The sequence below is a fragment of the Pan troglodytes genome, chromosome 4 (genome assembly GCF_028858775.2).
Source record: "Pan troglodytes isolate AG18354 chromosome 4, NHGRI_mPanTro3-v2.0_pri, whole genome shotgun sequence".
NCBI lineage: Eukaryota > Metazoa > Chordata > Mammalia > Primates > Hominidae > Pan > Pan troglodytes.
Genome location: NC_072402.2, coordinates 49,480,952 through 49,492,427, shown reverse-complemented (window position 1 = coordinate 49,492,427; position 11,476 = coordinate 49,480,952). Strand labels below are relative to the sequence as shown.

Sequence of the window (11,476 nt, the reverse complement as noted above, 5' to 3'; positions counted from 1 at the left end):
GTGGTGGCTTATGCCTGTAATCCCAGCACATTGGGAGGCCGAGGTGGGCAGATCATGAGGTCAAGAGATCGAGACCATCCTGGCCAACATGGTGAAACCCCATCTCTACTAAAAATACAAAAACTAGCTGGGCGTGGTGGCGTGTGCTTGTAGTCCCAGCTACTCAGGAGGCTGAGGCAGGAGAATCGCTTGAACCCGGGAGGCAGAGGTTGCAGTGAGCCAAGATCGCGCCACTGTACTCCAGCCTGGCGACAGAGTGAGACTCCATCTAAAAAAAAAAAAAAAAAGAAAGAAAAAAGAAAAGAAAGTAAAAGAAAAAGAAAATAAAGTACTCGAATAGCTAAGCATGCAAGAGGGTCACCTTCATATTCAATTTTTTTTCTGAGTTCCTTTGCATATCATTGTATTCCTCAACTCAGCAAAGACTGAGCCATTAGTTCATCTTCAGCCCAAAACGAAATGCTAAAGGTAGAAAGTGAGCTCATCACGTTTCTTGGCCCTGACTAGAAAAATCCCTCAAGTATGAATTCATTTGGTTTAGTGACCTTGGCACAGTGAACTATCTTGCATCCTCTAATATACTAAATAATTTACATGGAAGGCAAGAAAAGGAGAGCAGGGCCGGGCGCGGTGGCTCACGGCTGTATTCCCAGCACTTTCGGAGGCCGAGGCGGGCAGATCAGGAGGTCAGGAGATCGAGACCATCCTGGCTAACACGGTGAAACCTCATCTCTACTAAAAACACAAAAAATTAGCCGGGCGTGGTTGCAGGCGCCTGTAGTCCCAGCTACTCGGGAGGCTGAGGCAGGAGAATGGCGTGAACCCGGGAGGCAGAGCTTGCAGTGAGCCGAGATCGCGCCACTGCATTTCAGCCTGGGCGACAGAGTGAGGCTCCGCCTCAAAAAAAAAAAAAAAAAAAAAAAAAAAGGAAAGGAAAGCGAAAGAGTTGTGCACTAGCAGTTGAGGGGGTGTGGCAGTGGCCAGTCTGGACTTCCTTTGGGGCCTTAGAAGAGTGGCTGATGATGGCTGGGGATGTAGCCCCACCAATAATACCTGACACTCTTGCATTTAGATAGGACTAAAACACACAGAAATAGATGCAATCTCTGAGGAGGGTAATAAGGATACAGCAAATCATCCCAACCGAGATACTACTTGGATAATTTGGATAATGTAGGTGTGGTATCCCAAGGGAATTCATTCCTGGTACTACCAGTTTAACACAGGCTTTTCAGGGAATAGACAACTTCAATCTGTATCATTATTATAAGCTGAATTTTTATTTTACTAAATTATCTATGTCAAAAAAATTCTGTGCCTGGCGTGGAATTTCACTCCATCAAGTGTTACAATGATTTTTTCATTTTCATTACAAGCAGGAGAATGAATGTAGGACAAGTGTTAGGAAACATGGCAATAAATTAGAATATAATTTACAAAAGCAAAAAAATTAACAGTGTACCACATTATTACTGAGTATAAAATAATAAGCAACAACTAATCACAATAATACAAAGGTAATTTCGTTCTGTGTTACTGAGGATACCTATGTGACATTCATTCAAACAAAAAAGTTCCTAATGAAATGGACTATTTGGAAATCATATGTATCTCACAGGGTTTAATCATTAGGGTACATTTACCGTTCCTTTTTTAGTAGGACTTTATCCCAGTGGCAGATACTGCTCCCAGGTATAGGGTACCAGTTTCCCTGGGGTTCCCTAAGTAGTCTATGTAGCTCACTACTTTTGGAAGGTCTGCCATGGTGGCCCAGCCTCCACTGACAATGCCATTGTTATTATTTAGGAATAGGGCATCATGTAGCCATGGGGGTGGCTACAGAGTAGCAGCAGTATTGTGATGTGCTATGAAATAGAATTGTTTTAACCTACTCAGGTTTCAATTCAAGGCTTACTTGAAACTGTTTCATCCTGTTACATTCTGTGCGTGGCTCCCTCTAGAAAGGCACTCTGATGCTGCCCCGGGGGATGCCTGCATTTTGTTCTCAGTGCTGGGGCACATCCCGGAAGTGACACTGACTGCCCTCCTCTTCCAGCATCAGCTAAGGTGCTGTGCAGTGCCTGGGGGATGGCCCTCACAATGGTAGTTTCCAGGTGAGGTAAAAAATAGCTTTTAGTCGGTAATAAGAAATCTTTTTGAAATAAGAACATGAGCTGATATTTATGTTGGAGAAAATCAGATCTGGATTGCAAACCTATGCCTAAAATGCCACAGAAACCGCCCATCTTTTATTTATTTCACCAGGGCACATTAGCACCAAGTTAACTGTTCTTTGAAAAGGCGCAAGGGAATTCAGTGCTCGGGCCATACTACCCATGGGCTGTTTGCCCTTCACTGAATGGCTATGATGGCACTTGGGCTGGTCTTCTAAGGGCATCTTAGATCCGGGCCCTGGTGATTCCTCTTGTATCATCAATAGCTCTCTCTGGAAGGCTCAGGGTTGAGAACTGTGGTGTTGAGAGAGAAAGCAGGTAACAAGATACAGATGGTCATGACTGAGAGTGCAGAAAACATTCCATGCTGATTGTCCACAGCAAACCTGGGAGTTTAGATTGGCTTTTGGTGTCTGAGGGTCTGTCTTCCTTTTGGAAAAAGGCTAGTCATCTGCATTAGATCATGGTATATGTGATGCACTGACATGTAATTTAAGAGCACCATGATGGAATCAAGTCAAACATGCTGTTTAACTGAAAGTATTAACCTTACAAAATAGCCATTTAGTTTTGAGTTTTAGGTGTTGGTGCATGCATGGTGTACACCTGTGTACAATGGGGAGGCATTTTGGACACAAAGCACATTCATCAAGAACCTGCTGCAAGCTACACGTGTTCAAGTAAAAAATATTAATATAAACAAGTACCCTTTTTCATTCTAAGTCTTGCTGTCGAGTCTTTTGATGAGCAGGATGTGAAACTTGAAGATGGGGAAAATACGAGCTAGTCATTTTAATTTAGGTGGATGTGATTCCAGAATTTGACTTGCCCAAGAAACTGGGTTTCACATTTAATTGCCATTCAGAGTATCCATAAAAAATAAAAAATACTTGGTTGAGTGACTATTAAAATTATGCTTTATGATGTCTAGTCTTCATGAAATTTTCTTCTTTGGTTATTATCCCTTGCCTACTTTAAAACTCACAGAAATAGCACATTATGTGCAAGCACACTCATCTATCCACACACTTAAAAGCGCCCGCAAACACACACACACATTTGCTCTCATATAAATAAATGTCCTTCTACCATATCAAAGAAGGGACATCTGGAACTCATCGTAATTGTCAACAAACTGCAAAAGGGTCTGCCTGGTTACCGAGCCAGTCTATCTTTTGCATGGTATCATCTCAGTAAGCTCAACACACGTGCAGCAATCCAAAGGGCAGAAGCCGTGCTGTGGCTGGAGAGGATGTAAACACAAGTGAGTTGGGGGGACTCAAATAAGAACTAAGGCATCCTGTGTGGTGGCAGCAAAGGGCCTGGTCCTTTGGTCTGTACCATACCCCAGGTCTGGTTTCTGCATGAAATTGAAATGTTTTTCTCTTAAAGTTTTAATGGAAATCTCAGCTTTACTTGCACAATGGCAAGTTGGCCAGTCTTTCAGCACTGAGTTTATAGACTTGCACAGCTGCAGTAACTGATGCATTGCTTTAAACTATGCCCCTCATTATTGTTCAGTTTAATATAGTTTTATATATGGCTCACAGCAGTGTTCAGAACCAGGGGATTATTCCTAAGGAAATTAAGTGGAATGAAGAAAAATAATACAAACTTTCATTACTTTTGATTTATAATTGCTCCTTAAATTATAGTTCAAAGCCCGTTTTATAATTTAAATTGTGGTGCTGTTGTAGTGAGATAAAGTACAGTAAATATTTTTAAGCTATGACTTAAGAATTCTGAACCTTCTTCACTTCCATAGTTGACCAAGTCATAACAGCTACATTTTAAACAGTTTTAAATACAAATGGATTCAGTGTCATTGCTAAGTCCATAATAAAAATTATCTTAATGGTCCAAGGAGGTAAACAGGCTATTGGATTTACTCGAAAGAACACAAACGCTCCACAGTAAGCAAGTCTCCCTGTGTTGTTTGGATCTCTCCAATCTGGCATTCCCTCCTAATACCGTGTCCAGCACTTTGGATCAATAAATCCCACTTCACAGAAGTTAAAATAATATTGAAATTTTGTCAGCTAGGGCTGACCAGTGGTTACGTTTTCCACAGGGTAATGCATTTGCAAGGACATCAATCCTCTTCCTCTGGGTGGCTCTCTTTGATGGATGCATTTCCATGATGAAATGACAAGGCACTCTCTCTGGCTTTCTGTGGGTCAGTGTCCTTGGCAGGTCTTACAACACATCTGTCTGAAGTATGCTCGACTGCAGAACTTGAACTTCAGCACCAGTGGGCAATAAGCCACTTTATTCACATCTTTGCACTCTAACGAATGGGGGCAGAAAATGGAAAACAATTAGAGGCACATAAACAAGTACATAAACAAGCCGATGGGCCTGCATGTTCAGCAAGGACCCCCTTTGGGCCAATCCACCTTGGCTTCGACCTCCATGTGGTTTTTGTTTTTGTTTTTAAGCATACCCTGCCTGGTACAGTCTACTAGAAATATTCTTTTGATATATTTTAACACAATTTAAAAAAATGTTTGCAAGGCTTTCCTTCCAGATTTTTATAAGTATGGTGTATGCCCACTGTGTCTTGAAAGAATTACCATTTGCTAGGATAAGTGATCACTTTAGACAGCTTGGAAACATGAGTCATTTTTCTTACAGCGCTTTTATTGCTTCTTTCTCAAGGGTTATTTTATTCAACAGTGCAAGGTTATCCAAAATCAAACATGAGTTGCATTGTTTGATACCAAAGTACACATGTCTCCAGAGAATCTCTGCATCTGTGAGGCGTGGGGATGGGCCTGGGTGAATGAAAAGGATTGCTGAGAGTGGCCTAGATTCAGCAACTACACTAGACAAAGAAGAAAGCTTTGAGGGGTTGGCCTCAAATGGCAGCAGTCTGTGGGTTATGGAAACATGTAGAAATGTCTTTTTTTAATTTGGAAGTGAGACATGGTCTTCTTTTTTCCTATGTGTATTTTCTCCTCAGTGCTAGAACTGCCACAGTTGCAGTCTGCAGTTCTTGCAGCCAGAAGGTGAATAAATGATTCTTTCTCCATCTCCCCTTGAGGCTGGTTGCAGAAGGTGGGATGAGGGTCCAGTGTAGAGAAAGGGACATGGGCCTTTGATTCTCAGAACTCTCCCTGGCTCCATACAACCCCACTGCTAGCAATAATATTCTTTTCCAGTATTCTGGTCACTTTTATTTGGAGACTTTAGGATACTCTGTAAACTTAGTAATGAAATTTTCACATGCCTGCTAGAACCAAAGTTCCACCCTCATATTTCCAGGTAGTTATACTGAAGCATCCTGGGTAAATTGTTGAAGGTAACTAGGAATCAGGCTGGGCAGTGGGTAATGTTCAGTGTTACAGACAGTTTTTGTTGTTTGCTTGTTTTTTCCTGGCTTCAAAAACCCACTGAAGTTCTAAGAGATCAGATACATTGTAGTTTATCATATGAGCCATATGATAAACATGGAAAATTAAGTACAAAGACATGGAAAAGTTCCCAGTTCTTATTATTGAAGATGAAGATAACAATCTTATTGATCTCAATTTTTAAAGGCTCCTTTGGTGAAAGTCTTAAAATTTGAAACTGGAGCTCCCAAATCCACTGAAAACATCTCTGCCACCACCCAGCTCCCTTACTCAACATTTCACTTACAAAGAGATTAATAGCTAGAAATATGAATTAAAACTTTTCACACCAGGATTCTCAGTAAATTTAAGTTTTAGCTGGAAGAAGGTAGAAGAGGGACAAATCACTTAACCTCTTTGTGCTTAAGTTTTCTCATCTGTAAAACAGAAATGATTAGAGAACCCACACTCAACGTGTAACATGTAAGACTACACGTGTATCCTTATGAACGTCAACTACAGCAGTGCCTGGAACACAGGAAGTAGGGGATAAGTGTAGGATACTGAATTGCTATTATTATTACAATTATTAGTTATTAGTATCTTTATTGCCTGACAGGAAGCAAGGAGTTACTCTCCAAATATCTCAATGAGGATGCAATATTTGAACTACTACTGAGAAAATACTGCCCTAAAGACACAAGTCAGTTTGAAGACAAAACAAAGTGGAGTATTTCCTGGGGAACAACTTCATTAGATTTACTACTCCATTTTTAGAAGAGTAGCTGGACCAAGAAAACTCTGAGTTGAGCAAATTAGAAGTAAATTCACCAGTTTAAATTATAATACATAATGAATGAAATAGAATATTCATAAATTGCTTCTCCCTTCACCTGCCTACGCACCCACCCATTAAGGCTATTATAAATAGTTGGCCGGGCACAGTGGCTCACGTTTGTAATCTCAGCACTTTGGGAGGCTGAGGTGGGTGGATCACCTGAGGTCAGGAGCATGAGACCAGCCTAGCCAACATGGTGAAACCGCATTTCTACTAAAAATACAAAAATTAGCCAGGTGTGGTGGCACGCACCTGTAGTCCCAGCTACTCAGGAGGCTGAGGCACAAGAATCACTTGAACCCGGGAGGCGGAGGTTGCAGTGAGCTGAGATTGTGCTACTTCACTCCAGCCTGGGCGACAGAGCTAGACTCCGTCTCAAAAAACAAACAAACAAACAAAAAACCCAAATACGAATAGTCAGGGATTCTGTTCCTTAGATGAGTGCTAGAAATAAGACTCTTCTCTACATGCAGAGGCCCAGAACACAGCCTTTTGTTCAGAGGCAGTATCTAGCCTGTGGGCAGGCTGGAGGCCAGCTATCAGGATGTTCCTTTCTGAACTTCCCAATACCCTTGTTAAGTTAGTTGCCACTTAACTTGATTGGAAGCAGGAAGTCAGTAGGTTCTGGGAACAGGATCAAGCTTAGGGACATTGGGATTTTGAGTGTCCCCTGAGTTGCCTGCAGCGGCAACACAACCCAGTAGTTAGGGGCAGGAGATCTGGATTCAGGTGGGCCTGGGGGTGAATTCTGGCTCTGCCTCTTCTAGGAGTTGATTGTCCTCTGCCAAGTTACTTCACCTCTCTAAATCTCAGATTCTTCATCTCCAAAATAAAGACTATGATAAGGTCTGCTCATAGGATGTTGTGAGGTTTGCATGAGGTAATGCAGATAATGCATGTGCCATGGCACCTGGCTCAGAATAAGCATTGTTCATTAGTTCTCATTATTAACAGCAAAACATCTGCCTCTGAGAACAACTATCATGTATTATTTCTCTGGGATCCCTGTCAAAATAAATATAGTCTCAGAAAGGGTTACACATTTACGCATTTAAGCAAAATATCAGAAAGCTATTAAACAGAAAGCAAGAAAATTATGATGAGGGCAGGAGTGGGGAAAGACCTGTGGGAGATCTGGAGACTTCAGGACTCAAACATTAATATGGAGATTCCTAGGCTGTATGGAAGATCCGGTTCCTACTTCTTGGTTTTGCCTTCTGGGAACTGGCCTGACTAGAAGAATCAGTTCATTACATCTTTAGATTTGATGAAAATCTATTCAACCACGACTCATCTTTTATTCTCTTTTAACTCCACAAGAGCTTAATTTAGTAGTGACAGCATTAAAAATTATAATTTATCAAGCATATCATTTGTGTAAGGCACAACATAAACATATATATATGTTAATCCTTTTAAGTTCAGTCATGTGTTGCTCAATGATGGGGATATTCTCTGAGAAATGCATTGTTAGGTGATTTTGTCAATGTGCAAACATCTTAGAGTGTACTTTCACAAACCTAGATGGTATAGCCTATTGTACACCTGGGCTACATGGTATAGCCTATTGCTCCTGGGCTACAAACCTGCACAGCATATTACTGTACTGAATATTGTAGGCAGTTGGAACACAATGGTAAGTATTTGTGTATCTAAATATATAACATAGAAAAGATCCAGTAAAAATATAATATTATAATCTTATAGGACCACCTTTGTATATGTAGTCTGTTGTTGACCAAAACATCATTATACAGTCCATGACCGTATATAAAATGTCAGCTTTATATAGACAGCAAAACATAAGCTCAAAAAGATTATGAAACTCATGCTGGGTCACACAGCTAGTTGGTCTAAGAACAGGTTTATCTGACTCCAGAGCCATTCTATTTCAGCAATATTCTTAGCATCTAAATGCAAGAAGTTTCTACCTGTCTCTGACTCTGTATTCTTGGCTGACAACACTGATAAATCAACTTGGAGCATCATAGTCAGGTTTCGTTTCTTTAAGAGTTTGCTGTTCCACCTTAGAGAAGGGGATCTATGTTTTTTAAAAGGAGGTTTCCAGAATAGCATCTGAATTATTTAGAAGAGCCTGAATTATCCCTTTATACTTTTTGTCACTATATATTCCTCCTCAAATTTTGTAAAAGTACACAAGTGAAAAGGTGATTTTAGACACACCAAGAAGTTTTAAAGCCCCATTATTACAGAAAACTGAATGGAATCTTCAAAATATTAGTACCAGTTTTAAATTATATTGGGGCATTCAACCCATCTACCACTTTTAGCTTAGCTAGAGAGGACTGATTTGCTGTGCTCATTGCAATTATGCTGATGTCGTTGAGAGGCCTTAATTATAAAACTTATTTCATTAATCTGCCTCATCCTTAAAGCCCAGTGAAATTATGAAAGCCTTTTCTCTTCTACCCTTGAGCAATACAACTTACTATTGTTTAAAAAAAACACAAAAAAAGAAAACAAAACAAAACAAAAAACCAAAAAAACAAAAACAAAAAACACCAAAAAAAAACCACCAACAACAACAAAAATATTCTGGAAAAGTTGTATATAAGTTAAATCACATATCCCATTGAAATTAAAACAATAACAAATGTTCTGTTTTAATTTCTGAATGATTTACAGTTGGCATTGATTTCTAGCTGATACTTAAAATGTTTAAAAATTCAAAATTCCTCTATATCCAAGTAGTGCATAATGTGCAGCAAATAAATAATACTAAGAGCTCCATTCAAAAGAATTACTTAGTTTGAGTTTTTTTTGGTATTATAATCACTCTGTAGTTAATTTGTTTTGAAGGTTTGAGCTTTACTGTCATACTTTCTTCATGCAAACACACTTATATCTATCTACTTACTGCTTTCTAAGTAGTGGAATCTGAGCCAGTGGGTCAAGGATTTTAAGATGAAGGAGGCTTATTTTCTCTTCGACTATCATCATGTACCAGCTAAGTACTCTCCTAGGAGAAGAATGACAAGACACCCTTTCTACCCTTTTCCTGTGAGGATATTGGAAAGGTAAGAGGTCCTTATCTTGTGGTTTCTAGTTAACATTTTGTAAACCTAATTATTCTCTCCTCTTTTTACACCCCACTCCACCCCTGAAAGAAAAGTTACACTTTACCGAGGACTAGAGACTTCTGGTGGGAATGACTTTACGGAGAATTCCCAAATTCTTCTCAGAGAGACTTGGGAAGACATCAAGGGCTGAAAGCCAGCCCCTAGGCCCTGCAATGTGAACTGGATCCATTATTAGAATCTGAAGTAATCTGCCAGGCATGCTGGGGTGGTTCTCATTGGTAATCTGGGTTTTGGTAGAGTTGAATGATAAAATTAGACAACCTGTTTCATAGGCAACACATGAATCTACTTAACATTGATGTGCCAATGAGTTTTTCCCCAGGTGCTTTACATTAATCTTTCAAAACTCTGACCTAAAAGACATGCTTTCAAAATATACTGAATAGAGGTTTATGAATTTAGAATGCAATTAGATTCAGATTAATTGTGACTTTGAAGGCTTGATTTGGTCCAAGAAATACAAGACCAAGTCCTCAAATGCAGGGCTTTTGCATTTATGTCACTGAATGTTACAAAGCTTGCCTACTTGTCTCACTGGAGTTGGGAGATACCCTTCATGACCAGGTTGGACCATCAGCATCTCTCTTTGGAGAATGCATGCCCTCTGTTCCTGTAAACTCCTTATGTGGTTCAGAAGAAGAAAACAGTAAGTGAAGAGTTATGACTTAAGCACCTAAAGGTCTATCTTTTGGATTTAAAAAGTACAAACAGCTGTGCTTCTGACAAACTGCCCATGGAAATGCAGAACCTGATGAGAAGTGAGATAGCAAAGGCTGTGCATGCGTGGCACAGGAGTTGGGGTGGGGAATGTGAACTCAGTGTACTTCTCCTAATAAAGTTGTGCTTGACCCCTTGACATTTTACATATTCAGACTAGAAAAGGATGAAATGGCAACTTTTGCTTGGGAACCTAACATTATTCATTGTAACAGAACAGTACACCAGCTTATTTTTATCCTTGAAGCAAGATGATATCAGCTATCGAACTTTACACTGATTTCAATTTCCCATAGACTAGACCATTCCTTTCTCTCTTTGCTTTCTCAAGTTTCTTTTTATTTAGCCTTATTCCCTGGATGCCACCCACATTCAACCTGGAGGTGGTATAATCTCAACCCAAATCCAGGGTTCCCTCCAGACCAGACAGCCAGGAATGTGAACCTGCATGCTAAGTGAATTACAAACTCTTTGAAGTGGTAAAGAAAAAACTGGCCTTCCTCACCTCTTTGAAACCAAAGTCTTCAAATGACCTTTATCGTTCCTTTACTGATTTTAATACATCAGGTTCCACATTAAAACCCAAATGCAGTAGCTAGTTTGACCAAAATTCTTGGTTTGAGATTTCTGGAGCTGCCTAAGCTTTCCCAGAGCTATTTACATGAGGGAGTCTAAGAGCCACCAAAGCCACCATTAGACATCCTGGGCTGGTAAACCATTGTACACTAACCACACCTTTCCTGGATTGGTTATCAGCCCATGGCACACCATGAATCACGACCTGGCAGCAATAAATACTCTGTGACAGAGTTCCTTGTGCTATTGAGAAGCTGAAAAGACTCACTATATAAACTACAAGGGAACTTGAAACTGCATGAAAGATGAATAAAATGGCATTTTGGATAGAATTTCAGGTGAGCTTGAGTAGGTTAGTCCCAACTGACATATGTACTTCAAAAAATTACTCTGAGTAGTATTGCAAATGTACTGATACCCAGGGTGGCTTTAATTCACTTTTAGCAGCAACGTAGTGTTACCCTCATCAGTGGCAGTCTGTCAAGATCATGCCTATAATGTTTTAACCCTTTGCCAAAGGCTTTCAGAAACAAAAAACTAAAGCAGATGTTGTATCTCCCTTCTTCTTCCTCCCATTTCCCTCTTGCTATTTTAATTTTTTGAAACCCTGCTTCTGATTTCCTTATTATCATTTGTTGCTTGACCTCCCTCCATTTCTTCAATCTCTCTCAATTTATTCTATTTTTTAATCTTATTCAAATTCCATTATCTTATTAAAGCTTCAGAGGACTAATGTGT

General features: G+C 39.9%; 1 protein-coding gene across 4 annotated transcripts in view; it reads right to left on the bottom strand.

Moving 5' to 3' along the window:
- Positions 1-1,258: 1,258 nt before the first annotated feature.
- ADAMTS6 (ADAM metallopeptidase with thrombospondin type 1 motif 6) overlaps positions 1,259-11,476 on the bottom strand; it is a 339,082-nt gene continuing 328,864 nt past the window's right edge. For all 4 annotated transcript variants that reach the window (XR_010157222.1, XM_526907.7, XM_063811175.1 and 1 more), the window contains one exon: positions 1,259-4,461. Coding sequence is in view for 3 of the 4 variants with exons in the window: in XM_526907.7 (XP_526907.2) it covers positions 4,352-4,461 (110 nt within the window). In the remaining variant the exon portion in view is untranslated. The remainder of the gene's footprint in view (positions 4,462-11,476) is intronic.